Source organism: Rhinopithecus roxellana, chromosome 15 (assembly GCF_007565055.1).
Source record: "Rhinopithecus roxellana isolate Shanxi Qingling chromosome 15, ASM756505v1, whole genome shotgun sequence".
Lineage (NCBI taxonomy): Eukaryota > Metazoa > Chordata > Mammalia > Primates > Cercopithecidae > Rhinopithecus > Rhinopithecus roxellana.
In genome coordinates this window covers 109,487,948-109,511,849 of record NC_044563.1, presented here as the reverse complement: position 1 = coordinate 109,511,849, position 23,902 = coordinate 109,487,948, and the positions used below count along the sequence as shown (strand labels likewise).

General features: G+C 35.9%; 1 protein-coding gene across 4 annotated transcripts in view; it reads left to right on the top strand.

Moving 5' to 3' along the window:
• PDHX (pyruvate dehydrogenase complex component X) overlaps positions 1-23,902 on the top strand; it is a 101,291-nt gene that overhangs the window by 9,175 nt on the left and 68,214 nt on the right. For all 4 annotated transcript variants that reach the window (XM_010358373.2, XM_030917800.1, XM_010358372.2 and 1 more), the window contains exons 2-3: positions 6,111-6,191; positions 22,200-22,300. In XM_010358373.2, the coding sequence (XP_010356675.1) occupies positions 6,111-6,191; positions 22,200-22,300 (182 nt within the window). The remainder of the gene's footprint in view (positions 1-6,110; positions 6,192-22,199; positions 22,301-23,902) is intronic.

The following is a 23,902-nucleotide window of genomic DNA, read 5'->3' as shown; positions in this document are numbered from 1 at the left end:
CACTAGCTAGAGATGACTACTGTTGCCATTTTAGAGTATTTCATTTCAGTCTTTATGTGTGTACAAGCGGGGCAGGTAGAAATTGGATGATATCGTCTATAGGTTTGAGCATCTCTACTCTGAAAATCTGACATCCAAAGCTTTTTGAGCACTGACCTGATGCTCAGAGGTGATGCTTAAAGGAAATGTTCATTGGAGCATTTGGGATTTTGGACTTTGAGATTAGGGATGCTCAACCAGTAAGAATAATGCAAATATTCCAAAATCGGAAAAAATCTGAAATTAAGAACTCTTATAGTCCCAAGCATTTCTGATAAGGCATACTCAACCTATATATTGCTTATGGGTTGTCTTTTTTATGTTTGTTAGCATGCCAAGACCTGTAAGTGCTGTTTTCATACAAACTGTTGTGCATTCATTTTCTATTGTGGTCCGTTGACATTTTCAGTCTATTTTTACTCCTGTACCACACCAGAATAACTCTTTGAACAAAGAAGACTTATATGACAAATGCTCATTTAAAATAAAAAATAATGTAACTGCCTTTATTCCAAGTGTTACTATGTGCCTAGTGCTGATTTTTAAATTACTTTTACTTTGTTCTGCTTTATTTCATCCAGCCTGCAGATGGCAGAATTGTTTTATTTGAACAGCAATTTTGAAGGCTCCGTTTTATTTAGTGTGTTGTGACATTGGAATGAGAAGCGATTAAATGAACAGTCTCTCTCCCTATTAGCGAAGAAGCAAATTAATGTTAGAGACAGGGAGCCACACTAAGAAAGTATTGGGTAATTTACTTTTTCATTTGGTCTATCTTCATTTCATGATTTTTGCATGTTTGGATTATAAATGAACTAGAGCCTATAAATGAACTGGAGCATGATGTTTAAGCTGTACCATATGTAAACTGCTGAATACCCTTACTTACTTTAGTCAGAGTAATGGAGCTTAAATCTGCTTCATATTAACCATAAAACAGTTTGTTCTGCATTTGTATTTTAAGAGTTTGCATGTATGAAATTTTTTTTTTAATCTGGAGACCTTTTAGTGTTCATATATAGATCATCAATTTAAAGCTTTGATACAATTGAGTTTGCTGTGAAGTATGAGCGTTTTGTTCTTAGGATAAAAGAAATACTTTAGGGAATAAGAAACTAGAATTAGATTAGTGTACCATATTTGAAATTGAAGTCAGAATTATGCTATAGAAAAATTGGAAGAGCCCATTTGAAGAAATATAGGAATTGCTTAGAGGGATTACTGTAAAATTCAGTGATTGCTAAATTGCTCATGTAGCAGAAATGGCAGGGAAAACAGCAATATTCTAAGCAAAAAATTTTAACTTATTGTGTAATTCTGTTGATGTAAAAAAAGTAATATAGTTCTCATGAGTCATGAGACTTTACTTTTAAAATCAGCACATTTAAATATAAACTACTGGACCACATACATTACAATAGTCATTTTAAAATTTTTAAAAATGTTTTGTAACTGCTATGGAAGGGTAGGTTTCACAAACCAATTCGGTATAATTTGTTAGCTTTATAAGAAGGAGCAGAACACTAAAGTGACTACAAAAGCGTTAAATTTTAACTAAATTTTGAGTACTTTGTGAGTACTAATTGAAAAACCTGTATAATGAGTGTAGCAAACTACTTACCTGTAATTGTGGGAAACTAATATTAGTAGGAAACATAATTGGTGCATATCTTAAGGCCTTCTTAATTTGACAAGAGAATGGTAGAATGTACAGCTTACTGGAATGAGGAGGGAGTCTGCGTATAATTTCAAATGTAATTAATATTAGGTAAAGGATAAAATTCCATTCCAAGGAGTCTAGAAAAGTCCACACTATCTTAGTAGAGCTGACAGCAGCCGTAAAGGGCAGATATTAATTATGTGCAGGCCTGTCACTTCCAGCTGATGTTATGATTGCATAATTACTTTCCCGTCAGAAAAATACATCTGGAAAAGATATCATGTAGATCATGTAGTGTTCTAATCAAAAGAGGGTATACTAGAAAGAAATATGTACTTTTATTAACACATTAATGCTTATGAAATGATTTTTCTAGCATGAAAGCCTGAGGATAGATTAGTTAGAATCACCACAAAATATACTGCACATTTAACTCTCCGTAATAAGTGAGTATAATCTATCAAGAGATAGTATTGAATAATGGAAATGTCCAAAATATCTTTCTTTGGTTTTTGTCACCTTCATTTCAGAGTAAAGATAATGATCTACTACAGAATTGTTATCATAATTCAGATAAATAATTTCAGTTCATTTCATGAAGGGTGACTAAGGAACAATTATGTGCTTTTTATTTTTAAAATATGAAAAATTTTGAGGTTCTTGATTTGGTAACTTGAAAAATAATACTTAATAAATGCAGAGGCTTCATAATATTGTCCTTAATGTCAAGAGTAATGGAAATGTGAAGGTCTCTTAGGTGAGAGATTATAATAGGAGATAGAATCATAAAATAAATATGAATTGTGTCATGACAATTGGAACCAAAGCATACAAATATTGGAGAGAGACTTTAAGAGAATTAAGTTAGTATTTGTCATAAATTGGAATCTGGCTATAATATCATTGAGGTCTATTTAGTTGCTTCTTTGAAATGGAACTCTTTGATATGTAAATGTAATATGTATATATTTATGAAATATTCTGTTTATAATACCTGGCTTCAGCTTTTTGATAGAACACATTGGGACCTTTTTTTTTTTTTTAAGCTTTTGTTTTCAAAAAGAGGCTGGCCTCTTACCATGGTGCCATTTAAAAGGTGGGAGTTTTTTTGTCCACCCCCCACTCTTTTTTTTTTTTCCCAAAACAAGTGCATTTGTTTTCTGAGCTTAAAAAAATAATCCTGAGGCTCAGGCTGACAGTACATTCTTTAAGCAACTGTTTTTGATTTCTTTATCAAGCCATGTAAAAAATGAAAAAGGCAGTAAGACACACCACATAGTGTAGAGTATTAGCTCATTCTATTATCTCCAAATGCATTTAATGTGTTAAGCTTTATGCACATTTTAAGAATTCTTGCAATTAAGTGTAGGATTGTTATGGTTTGGATTTGGAGATGCATCACTAATGTTATAATCTTGCCTGTGTGTGAGAGAGAGTGTGTGTGTGTGTGTGTTTTCCCTAAGTGCACTTCCCTAATTTTAGTTCACTCAAGAATTTAGTTCTCCAGCATTTTATAGACAAAACATTATGGTTGTACTTAGTAGTTTGCATTATTTTTTACCTATTTAATATTTTAATGTGCCTATTTTAGTTCACAAGGACTTATTTTACTAAGTAAAAAATGCAGAGATTTTTTAAAGCTATCTTCTAGTTATAATTAGCATTTCAACTAGAGGTAGCTTGGGAATTAAGTGAAACTGTTGCAGCTACAGTTATTGAGAATCGTGGTGGACTGGAGTTGGATGGCCTTTGTTCTTCAGTGTCTTCCAAAATAACCATCTTTCATAATTAGGAGTTAGGAAACTCATTGTGGCTATTTTTCCTCCTGTTTTTCAATATATAATGCACTTAGAGATAACCTGTTTTTGTGTGCATTTGAAATATTCAATGTCAGTAGTAAAGATGGTTTTTTTTTTTTTTTTTTTTTTTTTGAGATGGAGTCTCGCTCTGTCGCCCAGGCTAGAGTGTAGTGGGGCGATCTCGGCTCACTGTAAGCTCCGCCTCCCGGGTTCACGCCATTCTCCCGGCTCAGCCTCCCAAGTAGCTGGGACTACAGGCGCCCTCCACTACACCCAGCTGATTTTTTGTATTTTTGGTAGAGACAGGGTTTCACTGTGTTAGGCAGGATGGTCTCGATCTCCTGACCTCGTGATCCGCCCACCTCAGCCTCCCGAAGTGCTGGGATTACAGGCGTGAGCCACTGCGCCCCGCCTGTAAAGATGGTTTTTTTGTTTTGTTTTGTTTTTCTCAGGCAGAGTCTTGCTCTGTTGCCCATGCTGGAGTGCAGTGATCTTGACTCACTGCAACCGTCTCCCGGATTTGAGTGATTCTCATGCCTCAGCCCCCCAAATAACTGGGATTACAGGCATGTGCCACCACGCCTGGCGAATTTTTAAATTTTGATAGAGTGGGGTTTCACCACGTTGGCCAGGCTGGTCTCAAACTTCTGGCCTCAAATCTGCCCACCTCGGCAAAAGTGGTTTTTTAATACAAGAATTCTGCATGTTCAAGGTGGGGAAAAGGTTTATAAGGATATTTGATTAGACATATATGAATAATGCTCACATGGATCTGATATGTCTGGTTTGCTATATTTGGATTTCTGAGTGAATATAAGCTATCAATAACCATTAATTAATTGATGATCCATGTTTGTAAGGAACATTGAGATGTTAAGTCAGCACAGCTTTGAGAGTTAAGCATGCAGAATCTCATGCTGTAATCAGTCTGGATTGTGGTTTTCTCTTTGATGAAATGGGCATGTTTGACTTGGACTTTGGTTTGGGCTGTGTCATCGTTGGGGCACTAGGAGTGATAGTTCTACTTTTCCAGCCTTCTTAGAATTTGGTGCCAATGGAGAGAGAGAAAGGATAAGACAGATGGAGATCAAATGCTGATAGTTACATTGGATTGGAGAATGTGCCTTAGATCTGTGGCCTAAGATTGGGCTTCTTAGTATAACCCCACTTTAGACTTTGAACTTTCTGTTTTAGAGGGAGACTGTGTGTGTCCAAAGCAAACACACATATCCGAATTGCTGCCTCATGTCCAGTGGGCCCTCATGGCAAGAACACAGAGAGGTGGGCCTGTGGAGCTGCTTTTGAAAGGCAGGGCCACGTGTGCCTAGCACGTGGGTGGAGGAGCTGAGAGGAGACTGCAGGTTGTCTATAATTAGGAAGTTGTTAAAATAAGGAAGGGACTGAGGCAGGTATACATGCTTGCATTCTTTCTCCAGACCTTCAGAGTGAGGGAAAAGTGGAGAGGTACAGAAACTTTCTCTTAAATACTTCAAAGAGGTGGAAGTGCCTTTATCATGAAGCCATAGGAAATCTCCATTTGAAAATGCAGTACAAGTTATTCAGCTTCCCAAGATAAATATTTATTCTCATTTAACATTAGTGCTAAATTTCCTTGCTTTTAACCCTAAAACATCAGTGGAGACAAAAGAAGCCCTGTTCTTCCATGTTTGAAGTATGTTAGCTATGCTACAGTGTTTTGCTTGTTTGAGTCTGGACAGTTGAACTATCTTAGGAGAGAATAGGGTCTGTGGAAAACTACAGGGGATGGATGTATTTGTTACCATGGTATTTTATTAGTAAATTGTAATCTAAAAGCCATGTTGCTCTTGATTGTAACCCTGGACGGTGGATTGGGAAGTGTTACTGGACAAATACATAGAGTTTCCTTTTTTGATACCTAAGGAAAATGTAGTTATGCTTCATTCTGGTTTGAGGTCTCCTTCTCTGGATCCCCAATTGAATTGTGGTATACAACAAAAAGTGAGGTTAATTTAACCACTTAAATTCTGATCATTCTTGACAAGGCAAACTTTTCCTTTCACACTTATTCGTAGGAACCTTTGATTCTTGAATACTATAATAGTAGAGGAAAGTAAAAACAGCCAATTTCTTAAAGTCTGATCTTGATTATTCTGTTGTAGATCGTCAGAACCATGTTTTTGTTGTTGTTGCTGTTTTTGTTGTTGTTTTGTTGTTGTTGTTTTCTTATTTGCCTTTTTCTTTGGTCATTTTACCTATAAATCTTTTTTGCAGAAACAAAAGAGAAAGGAGGAGGTGAAACCTAAATCAATCCTAAATCAATTTTTCTCCTTTTTTTTTTTTTTTTTTTTTTTGACTTGTAAGCACCTGGCTTGAGAAGATGCATAGAATACTGGGGAATTATGAAAACAGAGTTTAAAATATTCCAAAAAACATTTTTATTGTTATAAAAAATTGAATTTTATGTTTCCATACTATTTACTGGAGACTTAGTTTACCAGTTGGGAATCTTTTAGACTTTGGAATGCCTTCTTTTTCAAATTGAATTTGACATTAATTTACTTGAACTTATATTGATGCCTCAAGAGGTGCATTATTTGTTGTGGCTGATCTTTCCTTTTTTTCAATTTCAGGTGATCCCATTAAGATATTAATGCCGTCACTGTCTCCTACAATGGAAGAGGGAAACGTTGTGAAATGGCTGAAAAAGGAAGGTGAGGAGGTACCTTCCTAATGTCCTGTGTGCTTTGTTATTTGGTTATTTTTTTTTTCTAATCTGTCCTGTTATACAATATGTGTTATAAATTAAATAAATTGTGTCTGTTTGGTAGTTCATGTAAGTTTGGTTAAATAAAAATTTCCCATGATAATGTAGCAAAGGTTTTCTGGGTTCAGCCTATATCCTTACACAAGCACAGAATGGTGAAAAATATTTTAAGGCTTTTCCCTCAACTTTTAGTCCTTATACCCAGCTTTTAGTTTCAACATCATAATTTTGACATTCTTCTTAATTGATAACTTTATCATGATTGTGTGTGTGTGTGTGTGTGTGTGTGTGTGTGTGTTCCGGGAGGTAGCCAAGTTGATTATAAATTTTATTGGAAAGAACAAATAAGTAGAATACAAGGAAAACCCTCAAAAGCAGAGCAGCGGAGGAGGGTTGTAGCCCTGCTAATTATTGAAACATAGTATTAAGCATTTCTAATTAAAACTCTGGGATTGGTGCTTAAAAGACAGACCAGTGCAGCTGAGTAGAGAATAAGGAAATAGATGCAGTTGCACATGGAATTTAAGTGTATAGTAAAGGAAGATGATATTAGATTTATTCTTTATATTATGTGAAGGATAAATTGCAAATGAATTATACATTTAATGTATAAAAATGAAACTGTGCAAGTCTTGAATTTCTCTGAACCTGGAAGTAGAATAAACACCCTAACTATAATTCAAAATCCAGATTATAATATGGGAAATAAAATTTGATACTTTTACATGGCTAAAAATACAAGTTAAGTAAAAAAAAGAAGTGACAAATTGGACAAGAGTATTTGCGATTTCTATCACAAAGGGTTAATATCCCTAAAAAATCGATAAGAGTGTCAACTCAACAAGAAAGTGGGTAAGATACATGAACAGATGTTTTATGGAAAAATAATTGCAAATGGCTCTTAAACATAGAAAAAATTGCCTAACCTTTCAACTGATAAGAAATATGCAGATACTTTACTGAAATGTCATTTCTTGCTGATTATATTGACAGTATTTAAAAAGTTTGACAAGCTGTTCTCTTGATGAGGCTGTGGAGGGAAGGGAAGAAGCAGGCACTCTCGGACATTGCTGGAGGAAATGCTAAATGGTGTGAATACTAGGGAAGAGGATTTGGCACTATCTGGAAAAATTACATTTATGTTTACCCTTTGGCCTAGCAGCTTTACTTCGAGGAATCTGTCTCAGTGTTACAGCAGCAAAAATAGGAAAAGTCACAAACACACACTAGGCTGTTTATCACAGCATTGTTTGAAATAGCAAAAGGTGGAAACAACCCAAATGTTGGTTAGTACAGGATTTGTTGAATAACTTTTACATATCCACAACTGTAAAAAGGAATGAGGAATATCTCTCTATACTGCTATGGAGTGATGTTCATTGAAAAAAGCAAGGTACAGACAAGTGAGTATAGTATATATCATTTATCAAAGAAAGAGGTGGCAGTGCTAATATTTAAGAAATTAAAAAGAAAGGATAAAATAAAACTTTAAAAACAACAATGGATGGTTATTTACAGAGTAATGGAGGGAACAGTGTTGGGGAGAAACTGGAAGCTGGACTTCTCTGAATATATCTTGTTTTGTCTCTTTGACTTTGGGACCATATACATATTTTGCCCAAGTTTAAAACAAAATTAAAATGTAAACGAGTCCTAAAGATTGAAACAATGAGACAGGTGATTCTAATTCATTTTTTTCTCTCTCTCTTTCTCTCTCTCAATTTGCTTACATAACCATACAGAAAGGCACTATTTCAAATGTCAGATATTTGATTATATGCCCTAATAGATTATAACTGAAGGATAAAGCATCTCCAAAAGTATAATCCTCAACTGTTAGAGTAATCATATTATGCTGGTTATGTTGGTATTGTTATTCTAAAGCTTTTTTGTGTATTTTATGGGATAAAGCAAATGACTGGTTAAGATAGTATCATTGGAAACTTGGATTTTTAGTGTAGTTTAAAAGGAGAAACAGGTAAAAGTTTCTAAGGTTAGGAAAGACTCTGTGATGGTAAATTTTCTAGCTCTTTCCCCTGGCAATGCCTGGAAACAAGGACCAATCCAGTCGCAGTGAGCACCCCTAGAACCCAGACTGTAGTCTCTAAATATCAGTTCCCACTAAAGTAAATGAAGGCTCCTTGGAGAGTAGCTACTTGCAGGTCTGGGGCAGGAGATGTGCAGATGAGCTTTTAATATCTTGTCAGTTCAGAAAGCAAGGAAGCTGTCAAAAACTCCTGAGGGCATCTTAAAGGACTCAGGAGCCATAGATGAGATAGTTTGAGGATCACTAAGGATAATAAGGATAATATATTTAATATATTTCAATACATTAAATATATTTGAACCCTAAGTTCACAGTAATACTAAAGGAAAAAAAAATAATTGGTTAGCTGTAGAGGGTGCTAAGAAATAACTCATTTTGAAAATGTAATAAATGGAAAGACTCAAGCATTTTTCTCTACCTTTTCTGCTATATAAACTGTAACTCTGAGTAACGAAGTAATTGATGAGAAGTTTCTCATTATTAGCATATCGCAGTTGTTAAAAGATAGTAGAATCATAGAATGTCACTGTATCGCCATTTTGCAATCTCTGGTAAAATAGTATCATTAACAGCTGCTAACATCACAAAAAGAGAGATAACCAGATATTACATGCTTCCCACTGTGAAGTAGTCTTGCCAGAAAATTGAACCAAATACATTCAAGCCTATAGCTCTAACTATCATTTTCCAGGAAATGCAGGGGGAAATATAACATGTTCAGTGACACTATCAGAAGTATATCAGCAAAAGCTAAACTGAGGAATTCTATATGCCAGTTTCTTCAACCAATAAATTTCAGGGTGGCAGGGAAGAGCTCGGGGGAGGCGGGTGGGCGAACCTATAGCATACAAGAGATTTGAGACCAGTGCCAACGTATGGACCTTATTTTAATTATGATTCAAGCAAACAAAACAGATGGGGACATTTGAAAACTGGCTGGATATTTAATGATGCTAAGGATTTTTTTTTTTTTTTTGAGACATGATCTCACTCTGTTGCCCAGCCTGGAGTGTAGTGGTGCGATCTCTGCTCACTGCAGCCTCAACCTGGGCTAAGGGTGATTCTCCCACCTAAGTCTCTTGAGTATCTGGGACCACAGGCACGCGCCACCATGCCTGGTTAGTTTTTTGTATTTTTTTAGAGATGGGGTTTCCCTGTGTTGCTCACGCTGGTTTTGAACTCCTTGGCTCAAGTGATTCTCCTGCCTCGACCTCCCAAAATGCTAGGATTACAGGCATAAGGCACTGCACCCAGCGTAGGGATTATTAATTCTAAAGGTTTAATAATATTTTGGTTATATTTTGATTATTTTTAAAAAATAATCTCACCTATAAGAGATGTGAGATGAAATACTTATGTATGAAATGACAGTATCTCTAGGATTAGCTTCAGAATAACCCTGGTGGAGGTTGAGAGGGTAGGGAGGGGTATAACTGAAACAAGATCGGTCATGAATCACTTGGCAGTTGTATAAGTGATATGTGGTTTCATTGCCTTTTCTCACCACTTTTGTATAGTTCGAAATTTATTTTTTTATATATATATTTTTAAAAGTTGTACATAGTGCTTTCAGGATATAATTTGAAATGAGAAACTAGTACCAGATTAATTGGAATGTTGATATTATTAAGAGAATATTTGATGCAATACCATCTATAAAGCTGTGTTACGTCACTGTTTCTGGCAACCGTTTTGCCAGATTTTAAGTAACTAATATGGTGCTTAGAAAATACGACTGTGAATAAAAGAGGTGAGTATGTTACAGTGCTCATACAGAAGGATAGAGGAACAGTTAATGTGAAGGAAGCTGGAGAAAGGGACTTTTTGTTTTTCTGGCAGCTACTTTCTTTTCCTTTTCTTTTCCCCTTTTTCCTTTGCCATATGTGGTGGTAGAGTCACCCCTCTAGGTATTCGCCACTGGATAGCCTCTTTTAGCACCCTATGTAGCTGTCTTTCTCTGTGCTTAACTCATTCAGTATCAGGTTAAACTATTGTGGAGGAAAGAGGATGAATCTACAGTACCTATTAGGGAGTGTTAGACAGAAGAATAGAGAAATTAGAGGTGACTGAATGAGTCCCCCCACAGCCATTATGATGCTTCACCTGGAGCAATGGTAAGTCAAGTGTTAAAAAGGGAAAGAAGGAAAGAGCAAGTAGAGAATGAATAACATGGTCTGGGGAGGATTTGTCTAATAACAGAGACTAGCCCTGGCAAGGACTTCCAGGGTATCCTAATGTGATTTAGTAGGCACAGATGTCACTCACACGAATGTTGGTATTGAGTGGTCCAGTCTAGTGCTTATGAAATAGTATCAAGAGTTTAGGCAGTAGGCAGGACACCAGAGTCTGGAAGAGCCGTGTTGTGATTCTAGGAGGTCTAGCCTTTCATGGCATCACTTTTGCCACTAATGATAGGTTTGGGGATGAGGAAGAGGGCTGACAAGTATTTACTTGAGAACCCTAGCCAAATGAGCTGCAGGAGTTTGGGACAAGGTCTCACTTCTTTCAGGTAGTCTGGGGTGCAAGGAAAGGCAAGAAAAATTGCTGTGGGTTGAGCCACTATGGAGGTTAGGAGGTATGGTGCCGTGAGGTTATCCAAATGAACATTACTGGTCCTTGATGGACCCAACCAAGTCTGATTGGACATACTACTAAATTTTGTTCCTCAGCGGGGATTATGTCTGAGTTTGTTCTTGTTTGTGCTTCGCTTTGTGACTAACATGTTAATTGGAATAGAACTGCAGTGCTGTAAGTAGTCAGTTAGTAAAGGTATCGGCAGAGGGGAAAGTAAGCCAAAAGCAGGGTACATGACAAGGATCCAAGAAGGCTTTGCAGATGAGGTAGTATTTGAACTGGTCCTTGTAGAATAAATGGGCTTTTTAAAAAAGTGAGAAGGACATCAGATAGAAAAACATGGGTAAAGTCTTGGAAGAAAGATGTCACTGAGACATACTTTAGCAACAACAGGTAGGTCTGGCTGCATTGGGGGCATAATGGCTATAAGATCAGATAGATTATTAGAAGGATCTTGAATACGAATCTGCAGTTTATCAGTCTGTGAGGGTCCTTATCCTAAAGCCAAAATATATCCACATTCATGGTTTCTTAATAGGAAGTGATTTCTTTTTTCTTTCTTTTCTTTTTTTTTTTTTTTTTTTGGAGACAGAGTCTCACTCTGTTACCCAGGCTGTAGTGCAGTGGCCCGATCTCGCTCACTGCAACCTCCACCTCCCAGGTTCACGTGATTCTCGTGCCGCAGCCTCCCAAGTAGCTGGGACTACAGGCGAGCACCACTATGCCTGGCTAATTTTTATATTTTTAGTAGAGACGGAGTTTCACCATGTTGGCCAGGCTGATCTCGAACTCCTGACCTCAAGTGATCTGCCCACCTTGGTCTCCCAAAGTGCTGGGATTATAGGCGTGAGCCACTGTACCTGGGCAGGAAGTGGTTTCTACATACATTTCTGAGCCCTATTAGTAGCATTATGTTGAAAGGAACAGGCCCTAAGAGTAACCTGGTATGAAGAGATAACTATAGGCAATTTAAAGTAGCCTGAGGACTCCTAATCAATGTGACCATCTAAACAGATGGGGTAAAGCATTTGCTCTCTATCAGATATAATATTATAAGTGAATCTTTTCAATGTTAAGTGGTGCTGGAATGCAGAGAAAGGAAAAGGAAATCACCAAGTGTCCCCACATCTGGAGTGGTGAATGGGAGTTGAGGCCATGTGCATCACTAGGCCTGAGCTGGAAGGCTGGAGTTTCTGACCTTTTTTTTTCTTTCTTTTTTTTTTTTTTTTTTTTTTTTTTTGGTGGTGGTGGGGTGGGTGGAAGGAGCGAGGAAGGGAAATCAAGAATCAGATTAAGATTTGGATGTGGTAAGATTTGAGATGCATATTAGACATTCAAGGGAAGGTGTTCAATAGACAATTGATTATAGGAGTTGAAGTTCAGGAGTGAAGTCTGACTTGGAGACAGAAATTTGAGAGTCATCAGCATGTGGATGGAATTTAATGCCATGTGATAACAGGCAAATCGATTTTGAATCTATATGGAATAAGAATGCCTACTCCCCTAAAGAGTCCTCCTGAGGGTCAAATTTATAGTACTTGCATTTTCTGGGAACCCACAGGTAGAAGTGAAGTTGTCCTGGGCTGATCGCCTCCGTGGGTTACCTGGTAGAAGCCATTATTCTGGAAGAATACAATTTCTAATCCAAACCACACAGAATTTGCAGATAAAGTCTCACTTAGCAAAAGTCACAATCCCACATTTACTAATGTATGTAGAAGAAGTCTTTTAGGAGTGAAAGTCAGTAGGCATAACAAGCAGCAGGATCCCAGAACTTAAGTTAACTGGAATTACAAAAGTCCACGCAGATTTGAAAAGGATAAACAGAACTTCTAATAATGAAAAATGTCCCTCAAATTAAAAACCCCCAAACCTCAAGGGTGGGCTGAAGTGTGATTAGACAGGACTGAATGAAGAATTTGTGAACGATAGGACAACTGGAGGAAATTAGGTTGCATGTAACACATAGAGACAGCACTGGAAAATATGAAAGAGAAGTTGACATATGAAGGGTAAAATGAAAATTATTCAGTAACCCAATAGGAATTTCAGAAGAATAAAAAAGAGGGAAATGGGAAGAGGTAATTTTCAAAGAAAGATTTGGCAGAGAATTTTCTAGAATTTAAGAAAGATACGTGTAATGTAAATGGAAGAGCCAGTACCCCATTGGAAAGTATTTTGAGCAATTGACTCTGCATGGCTGCTACCATATTTTAAAATAATTGTCAGTATCTAAGAAAGTTTTACCTTTATAAATAATGTAATGAATTGGAATCTATTTTTAGGTTTCTTTTCTCTGATGAATTATAGAGCTTTGGCTATTTCCATATTCAATATGACAGGGTGTTGGTGTCATTAAATAATTACTCAGACACAGAATAGTCTTTTAGGGATTATTTTAAAAAGATTAACTTTCTTCACACTTTGAGAATTTATAGGTAAGCAGATGAGGGGATTCTTGGGCCACATTTATCTTTCAGACTTCCAGCTCACTGGCAATCTAATAAGTTATTCACACCCGTTAGAATATGAGCAGTAAGATAAAGAGCCAGGAGACACATGGTCTCATTATTCTGTTCTTTTTCCCTTTTGATTACAGTGAGCTATTTTCATGTAGGATAGGCCAGGATATATTTTAGGTCCCTGGAGCATGTTTCCCTGAAGGTTGCTCTTAAAATTCTGTGTTCTGCCAACTGAAGGGAAATTTGTTTTTGCCAAAACACAGTAAATAATTGAAAGCAATCTTAATCCTTGGTTCTTAGTAGTTCACTGGCTTCTTTTTTAAGCTCATCACCTTTGTGATTTGTGATCTATAATTTGCTGCTTTTCATGAACACTTATGTACTGTATACATGGGTATCAATATATGTTTAAGTATGCCTGGTTCTTGGTACATTTATGATAACTTCCTTCATTTTATATTAAAAACATTTATATTCTGACACCATACTCTTCATAGATTTTTTTTCTCTTATTAACTGTTTTTTGTTTGTTTGAATTTTGAGATTTTTTAAAATGTATGGTCACCATAGAACAATGAGTTTAAACCTTTGTACATTAAGAAAATTGATATTTTTCATGAAAAATGATAGTGTTGCATCTAATTATGAATCTAGTTTACTTCTAAGCAGACTAGATAAGTATTTGAGAACATTCAATGGACAGCAGTTCAGTCTTGAAACCATTAAGTTTTTTCAAAAATCTGAGACTGATTCACAGCTTCTTTTACTAATGCTGTGTGTGTGTGTGTGTGTGTGTGTGTGTGTGTGTGTGTGTGTGTGCGCGCGCGCGCGCGTGCGCATGCGTGACATTTTATGCCAAGGAGATAAGGTTGCAAAGAAAAACTCTGGCCCAGGAATCATGGTTTTTCCTTTGGGGTTCCTCCTCTGCCATGAACTACCTGGGAGTGAGTTGAACTAGATGAAATCTGAGGTACAGAATATCCTGGATTTATAATTCTGTGATAACTTATTTTTATTTTCTTTTTTTAAGTAACTGAAATATACTGTATTATAGCATATAAATTATTTCCATCTTTGTTGAACTCATGAGTCTAAGAAAATAAGTTCTATAATGACTCTTAGAGTACTTCATTTCAGTCTGAGGATTGACTAAAACATTATACATCATAAAATTAGTACAGAAAACACTCTGAAAGTGCTAGGTAACAGCCACAATTTCAAAATCTTTTGAAAGGTCAATTGAGCTATCATTCAGCATATTAATTACAAGTTTTTTATTTGGAGGGGGCATGTGCTTCAGATATTTTCAGTTTAAACTGGACCTAGTTTATTTTTTCATCAATTGAACTGTCAAATCTGTTAAAATAATAAAAAGGAAAAAAAAATTCTTGTTCCCCTTTCGTAAGAGAGTATTTGAGGTTGTGAAAAACCTTTTTTTTTTTTTTCTCAAATTATTTGAGATTTTTCTGCTCTGCCATGAAGCACTATGGAACAAAACCAGGCTGAGATAATTCCATCAAGCACTTAGCTACACACACAGTGCCTAGAATGTACGTGGTAAGCATGCTTAACAGTGGTGCTTGTTGCTGCAGTGTTCCTTATGTCATGAGACAAGGGTTTTTTTTCTGAATTTCAAATAGTTTTTGTGAAAGTCTTATACTATGTCTAATATACTGTTACTGTTTAAAATTCAGAAATAAAACCATTTTGAAGAAAGCCTTATCCTGTATCACTAGATGCCACTAGAGAGTTATATGGGTCTCTGGATTCTGCTGTAGAAGACGCTTTGGTTCTATTATTTCTGGGAATATATATATGTTTGTGGTGCTAAAATGGAAAATTTTGAAAAGTACATTTCACAAATAGCTTCCTTTTTTTTGGTGTACTATGGTTTTAACAGCTTTATTGAGGTATAATTTACATACCATAACATTTACCTATTGTAAGTATTCAGTGATCTTTAGTAAATATATAGAGTTGTGCAGCCATCACCACAATCCAGTTTTAGAACACATTTCTGTCACCCCAAAAAAGATCCCTGCTGCCTGATTGCAGTCGTTTTTTTCTCCCATCTCTATCCCTAGACAATTCGCATCTGTTTTTTGTCTCTAAAGTTTTGCCTTTTGTCTACGTTTCATATAAATAGAAGCGTGTAATATTTGTTCTTTTGTGACTAGATTTTTTCAGATTTAGCATCAAGGTTCATCCATGTCGTAGCATTTATCAGCTGTTCATTCCTTTTGTTACTGAATTATATTCCATCATTATGCCTTTTTACACTTATTGCTAAATCTTTGTATTATATCAGAATTTTAAAATTAGTGAATGGAATTATACATTATAGTTTTATTCAGTAGAAGTTTCTGTGGTGATGGAAATGTTCTGTGTTAACCTGTCGAATACAGTAGCTACTAGACTTAGTGTAAGAAGCCAGAGGGATGTGTGGGCGGTTGACCTTGTCTAACAGGGCCCTTCTCAAACTACTACTCATGCTGTCACCCCTTAGGGCAGGACCTCAACTGGCCTAGCAACCAGGTTGCCTCAGGTCTTTGGCCATGCAAATATTATCCTTCTTTGTGTGTGTGTAGAGTGAAAAGAGATGACAAACACTGACTAGGGGCACCTCCTCTATATTCCCATTCTGCTGTAGGTACTAGTTGGATGGGATTCTCATTGCCTGCTTGTTGTACTCTTCTTCAATCAGATTAGGAACTTCTTGAAGCAGGTCTGTCTTACTTTATTACTATTTTTATCATAGTGTCACACACAGTGTCATTCACATGGAGCAGCTAGTAAATATTTGTGGAGTAAACAATTGAATTATTTTTGTCTCTGATTATTGTTGTCATTATGGTTCAACATAGCACTAAGAAGAGGAATTTTTCTTTAATGTTCATGTTGATCTGATAACTTGGTCTTACAGATAAAAACTAGCTCTTCTTCCACCACTACCACCACACGCACATTTTACATAAAGACTTTTATTCTTAATTTTTGGCAGAACAAAATTATTTTGTGAAAGCCTCAGGACTTAGTCCATTAATAAAATAGACATCACCATTAACTGTGTTTGACCAAGGCTATACTTAATATCTAGAATTTAAAAAGAGAAAGGGAAGCCTCTGTATACTTCAGTCCTCAGCTCTGGCAGCTGCCCATTGGACAAAGGAACAGGACGATGATGCTGGCATCAGTGCTGGGGAGCAGCCCCCCAGCGGGCCTCTGCTCTGGCCCCTTCTGGGACCCGCACTCTTGCCCCAGGCCCGCTCCACTTCCGCCACTGACATGGACCACGAGAAGATGGTGCAGGAACACTCCAGGGCCACCATCACTTTCTTCAGACAGTCAGCTATGAACCTGACAGCTGAGAAGCCATCTGTCACCTCACGCTGTCCAGGACCCTCTATCCTAGCTGCTCAGTCTTTTCCACTCTTCTCCAACTTTAAACTCTTTGTGGACAGAACCTTCTCTTTTTGTTGTTTTCATACCCAGTGCTTAGTACAGTGCCTTATACGTTAATGTTTGTTGAATGATTTGGTAGAAATGACAGAATATGCAATAAATGTGTCTTGATTCTGATAGAAATGACAGAATATGGAAAAAAAAAAACGTATCTTGATTCTGGAGACATGACAGAATATGGAATAAATGTGTCTTGATTCTAAATGGTTATATAGCTAACATTTTATTTTTACCTAGAGATGTTGTAAAGTGTTACATAAAGATGTATGTGAAGCGTTAACACTTCCGGCCCCAAGACTTAAAAAAAAAAAAATATATATATATATACACACACACACACACACACACACACACACACACACACACACACACTTAAAATTTTCCTGAGAGTCAGAGAGATTAAGTAACTTGGTCAAGATCACTAGTAACTGTCAGAGCTTGGAATCAAACTCATATCTGAATTAGGAGAGGTTCCTTGTAACTACTCTGCCAAGGAATCGGTCTAAGCCACAGCACTAAATTTTTTATCACAGCTGAAACTCAGTAGATTTGGAATATTCATGGCTCATTATTTGGTCTCAGAGTTTTTTGGCATTTACATGATGTTTGCTTATTGAAAGATAGAACTTTGGTTTTGTGATGAATTAGGGGTAGTGCTTCCATATGTAATATTATTGTGTTTTTAAAACTGTCCTGGGGTTTATTGGTAAAGTTTTCTGTGTCTCTTTTCCCCACTTCCCTCTCTTTTGTCCTCTCATTTTTTCCCAGTCTTTCCTCCTGCTTTTCTCTTCTCCCCTCTCCCTTGGCATTCTCATCTAGCTAACATATATGTCTGTGTTATATGAAAAGATATAGGTATAGTTTTTTAAAAAAAGCAAAAAAGGCTGTCTTTTTAAATATCAGAAGCGTGCTACAAATCGAATGTTAGAACCAAAAGAAATGTAAAGGATGGTTTGATGTATACCTTATGAGGAAATAAGGATTTGTGAAGTTACCATGTTTTTTTCTAAAGCATTTTAATCTAAAATTCATTGTGTATGGTGCACTGGCCTGAAACCTGAGGAATGGGGATGGGAATATAAAACATTTCAGTGTCCTATCCCTGTTGTGAAGAAGCTCATAGTCTAGTAAATAGAGGAAATCACAATTTAAAAAAGTAATTAGCAGTAATGTAACATTTTATATGCAATTCGTGATTTGTAAATAAATTAGACCTACTATAGGAATCTGGAATATGAACAAAATTATGTAGGTCAAGTTACTCAGAGAAAGTTATATGGCTGGAGTCGAATCTGTAGTTCTTAAAGTGTGATTGGAATTTGAATACTGATGAACACAAATGATGATATAGCATCATTTTGTTTTTCTGTGGCTCGAGTCTATTTTCTAGGCATCTAAGAGGTATTTAATTGCTGGGTTTACTAGTTCTATAGTTTCTTCCATGATTATAGCAGAAACCTTTGAGGGTGTGTTTTTCTTTTTTTTCCTTTTGAAGTACAATCTGTTTTAACCACTAAAACATCTGCCATTTAAAGAAGTATGTAAGATGATATAATCTGACACTGTAGCTTTCTCTATGACATACAAAGGTCATTTTTGGTCTCTTTCTGCATATCTTACCAGCCTAATCTCTCCTCACTTCTCTGCATACTATTTGCAGTTCCTCTGAAGTTTCCTGTTCTCTCTGCCTCCAGGACTCTAAGTATATTACCTTCTACCTGGATCACTGCCTGTTTGCAGATTGTCTCCTCCTTACCTCTTCAGGCTCAGATTAGGTGGTCATTGTATTCTAGGAAGCCTTTTCTCACCTTCCAAAAACTGAATTAGATGCCCCTCCTAAACATTCCCAGAGCATCCTGACCTCACCTTATACTGCTGTATTTTCCAGTTTACTTGTCAATGGATATTAAGCAAGCTTCTTGAGGTCAGGAATCTTAAATCTATGCTGTTATTACTGTCCACTGCTGTATAGTCAGTACCTCTCTCTCTATATATATAAAATATATAAATATATATCATATAAATACATATATATATATATATTTGTTTGGTTTGAGGCGGAGTTTTTGCTCTTGTCGCCCAGGCTGGAGTACAATGGTGTGATCTCGGCTCACTGCAACCCCCTTCTCCCAGGTTCAAGTGATTCTTCTGCCTCAACCTCCTGAGTAGCTGGGACCACAGGTGCCCACCATCTCTCCTGGCTAATTTTTGTATTTTTAGTACAGACAGGGTTTCACAGTGTTGGCCAGGCTAGTCTTGAACCCCTGGACTTAGGTGATCCACCCACCTTGGCCTCCCAGAGTTCTGGGATTACAGGTGTGAACCCCCACGCCTGGCCACCCCAATATATTTTTAATAAATGTTTGTTGACTAGGGACATCTCTTTGGGGTTAGACAAAGGACCTTTTAGGTGGTAAATAAATATCATTAACATATCAATTTATTTTTAAAAATAACTTATATTAGTGTCTCTGAACTATTTTACCTAAAAATGTAACTATCAATTTGAACATCTTGGTACACAAATGAAGTACTTTCTGTACTATGAACGTTCAGAGCATATTTGTTAATTTAGTGTGTTAGATTTTCTTTTTTTCCTCTTATGATGCTTGCCTGTTAATATTGCTATTCCAGCTATTTTTGATGTGTGAGGAGGTGTATTTATATGTTACCTATTTTTTATCCCCTTATTTTTTATTCTGTTTTTGTGTTAGGGCTATCTCTTGTAAGCTACATTTACCTAGATTTTATTTTTGTATCCATTTTGATAATCTCTACTTTTAATGGGTGATTTTAATCCATTTATATTTATTGTGATTACTGATACATGTGGACTTATTTCTACCATTTTTTATGCATTTTTATTTTTATCCTCTGCCTTTTCTTTCCATGTGCCTGCCTTCAGTTAATCACCTTATTTTTTATTTTTCCTCTGTTTTTCTAATGCTGTAGGTTATATTTCTGTTTTTAAATTTTAAATTAAATTTTGCCAATTATGTTTAGTGTTATTCAGTATTTTTTTCCTATTATAGGTTGATGCAAAAGTAATTGGGATTTTTGAAAGTAATGTGGAAAAAATAAAATTACTTTTGCACCAACTGAGTATATCAAAGTTGTTAGCATGCATCTAAACATTTCCTTACCTATCTTATTATTGTTTAGAGTTTTGAGTTTTACACTTTTTAAACCCTCAAACATTACTTTAAAAATACAAGTGGTTAACATTTTAGTAATTTTCACAATAACTTGTTTCTTATATCCATGGGTTCCATCTGCTTCCACTTTTCTTCTTAATGAACTGCATCTTGTAAGAGCTTTTTAAAGAGATCTTTAATAGATGGTAAAATTTCTTAGCCTTTATATGTCTAAATAATACTTCTCTTTCATTCTCAAATGATGGTTTGGCAGCATATAAAATTCTAGACAGTTATTTTTCCTCAGTTTTTTGAAGATATTACTTCATTGTTTTCTGACCTTTATTGCAGCTGCTAAGTGTGCTCTCAGTCTTTCCATAGAGGTAATCTGTTTTTTCCCCCTTTGATAGATTTTTAAAAGACTATGTTTTTATCATTGATAGTATGCTGTCTCTTTACATTGTATCTAATATAGATTCGTGTTTATATGGTCTAATGCTCTTTCTTCTGTTTAATTTTTTTTATCAAGGTATAACTTGCATAAACTTTAGGCTCAATTAAATTTTATATACATGTATACCCATGTTACCACCACCTAGATCAAGATTTAGAACATTCTTAGCAAGCTACACAGATCCCGTATGCCCCCTGCTAGTCGGTACACCTACCCTTAACTCATTCAAAACTCTTTGATGATGAGAGTATACATCTCCAGTTCTGGGAAATTCTTAGCCACTGTTTCCTTAGGTATTGCTTCTCCACCATTGCCTCTAGCATCTTCCCTCAGAACTCCATTAGCAAACATTGCAGCCTCAGTCTTTGTCACTTAACTGCTCTTTTCTGTTTTTTGTTTTGTTTTTTGTTTTTAGTGTTTGTATCTTTTTGTCTGCCTGCATGAAATTCCGGGTAGTTCATTAGTGCGACCTTTCAATTTACTAATTCATACCTTCACTGTTCCCTGTCTAGAATGTATTCTGTTGTTTCTTTTTATTTCAATTACTTAATTTGTCATTTTTAAGATTTCTAATTTTTTTATAATTTCTACCTGATACTATTTTTTTTTTTTTAATTTCTTGTTCTTGTGATGGCTCTTTTACTTTCATTTATGTTTTTGGATATCCTCAAGTACTTATTTTACAATCTTTGACAGATGGCACTAAATAAATTGCTTCTGAAAGGAATTTTTATTACAGTTATTGATTTTGTGGCTTGCTTTCTTAGCATTTGATTTCTTCATGTGTCTCAGAACTTTCTTCTGCAATTTACTTTTAAGTGGAAAGTTTATGTTTTAATGTCTTCCCTCTTACACAATTCCCCCTCAATCCCCGCCACCACCCAAGGAATTTTGCAATTGATATTGGGGACTTTGGTAGATACAGCCCTGGAGTCAGAGGGTGGCTTGACTCTGTTCCTGGTATTGAGGCAGTATTCTGGTCCCCACCTTCCTAGACCCATGGTTGCTGATTAAAATCATAGTCTTAGTCAACAGGTTTTGATTGTGCATTTTATCAGCCTCACGTTATGAGTAGAAGAACCCTGATGTAGCCTTAGCTTCAAGTAGTGAATTTGATTTGAGTCTCCTATATCCAACAAACTACTTTTAGTTCCCTTTAATCCCCAAAGGAAACTGTTGTACCTCTTTCCCCCTGTTTACTCCAAACCTGCTCCTAGATCCAGAAGCTAGTAAGCCTGTAACTTCAGGTCTTCCTCAATATTTTTGAGTTTCCAGATATTTTCTTTTGCAGAGAAGTGATCCGTATTTGACTTCAGTTGTGTCTTTGATTTTCTGTTTTTATGCTTTATATGTTTTATTCATTTATATTGTGTGCTGCCAACAGGTTTTTTGAACTTGCCCTAAGATGTGAACCCCAAAGTACTGCTAATTGTAAAACTTTTCTTCAGGGAATATAGTCAAAATGTTTGAAAAAGTAAGGGGGTATGGAGTCTGGAATTGATTTGTTCAGAGGTGAATACACATTTGTTGCTATTGTCTCTAAAGTTGATTTCATTTTTACATGCTCAATAATCTTTGTAATAGCTTTTTTATTATCACAAGTATAATTTATGTCCGTTATAGAGCTTTTGGAAATTACAGCAAAGCATACACATACACACACACACACACCCCCACAAATAGTGAGAATTACTTGTATTTACATAACCCAGAAATAGCTACGGAATATTTTGGTATTTATTTATGTTTTATTCGTATGTACATATATACATAGTAATATTTATATTTTAAAAAACAAAACAAACCCAGTCTTGTTTTGTAGGTGAAGCGGTGAGTGCTGGAGATGCGTTATGTGAAATTGAGACTGACAAAGCTGTGGTTACCTTAGATGCAAGCGATGATGGAATCTTGGCCAAAATCGTGGTATGTTTTTATTTTAATTGTCTTCAACAGGATGAAGATTTCTTGAGTGTAAAGTTCATTGTAGTAAAATTACCTTTTATTTTTGCCTCCTTATTTTTAATGTGTATGGTCTACTACATAATACATTTTTAACTCAAGTGTTTAAAATGTTTTAGAGTTAAGGTCTAGTAGCCTGTTTTTCTGTATTTTCTAAATTTTCTGTAATGTGGGTTATTTTTGTAATGGAATGTTAGAACTTATGTGAAAAGTAAGTGAAATAAAATGCTTAGAGCTACATATGGTAAAAACATGACTATTTAGCTTTATATGGTATATTCCCTGATTGAGCCAACCAGCATGTTTGTTTCTTAATTTCTAGAACGTTTACTAGATAATATGGTGGAGCAGCTAAGACTGTGGACCCTGAAATCACCCTGCTGACTGATTCATATTATATCTAAAAAATTCTGCCAGTTATTAGTTATGTAATGATTAGCAAAGTCTTCAACCCCTGTGCCTTTTTCTTCTTGTTAAAGTAGAGATGATAAATACCTACCTCATGGGACAGTAGGGAAGACTGAGAGAGTACATACATGCTCATCTCAAGACCTGTTACTCAGTTGCTCAATAATGTTACTTCTCCCATTATTACAATTGTTTCCTCAGCTCTTGGTGACCATCAGTCACCAAGTCAGTCTATATGTTTGCCTAGTAATTTTATTGGTTGGTTGCAACTAGATAATAAGTATCCATTTGCGCCTCTGGAGTTTGATTTGTACAGATGAGCTGCATGTCTATTAGCAGTCCCTTGTGGATGTGTTTTTAGTTCTGAGCCACCAGCTTACCTCTGCTTTGAGCATAGACATAACACCTTCCTTTGTATATTCTATTCAAAGACTACACTTCAGAATACTATACTCTAACTAGGTGCAAATCTAGAGACAGTTTTTTATTTGTTTTTCTTACTAGAAAATCCTCTTTTCCTTTTTTTTTTTCTAGCACTTATGTTGTATTTTTAACTTCTAATATGTTAAACTTCCTTTACTTGTCATCTCTGATATTGGATACTAGATAAAACATTCCAGGTTGAAACATGTTGATAATACAGTTAACTTCCTTTTAGAAATATGAATCAAAGGCTAAAATTTCTGTACATTTGTAACTGGGAAAATATAAATATTCATACCAAAAATAGTTTTCTTGACTAATTTATGCAGCATGTTGAAAAATATTGCTTGAATTACCATGTAATAAACCTAGCTACTTTTTATTATGTGTGCTTTTGGCAAACTGTGTTCTTGGCCCCAATTTTGGATTGTTTGGCTGTGGAAATCTTCCAGAATCGATAACATTTTTCCACTTAGCTGCTAAGTAATACGTTTCAAATTGCTAATCATGTCAGTGGGTCAGCAGTGCCAATTCATCTGGCCCCTATGCTCTGAAAAAGGTTGGGAGTGGGAGTGCATATAGTTGATAGCGGCTTTAGTGGCACAACTATTTTTTTGCCAAAGAAAAGACTGTATATTTAGTCCTTCATGGCTTTATTATTATTCCACATGCTTTTTGGATAATATTTGGGAGTCTGTTCACAACAAGATGTTGCAATTTTATCAGGGAAAAACT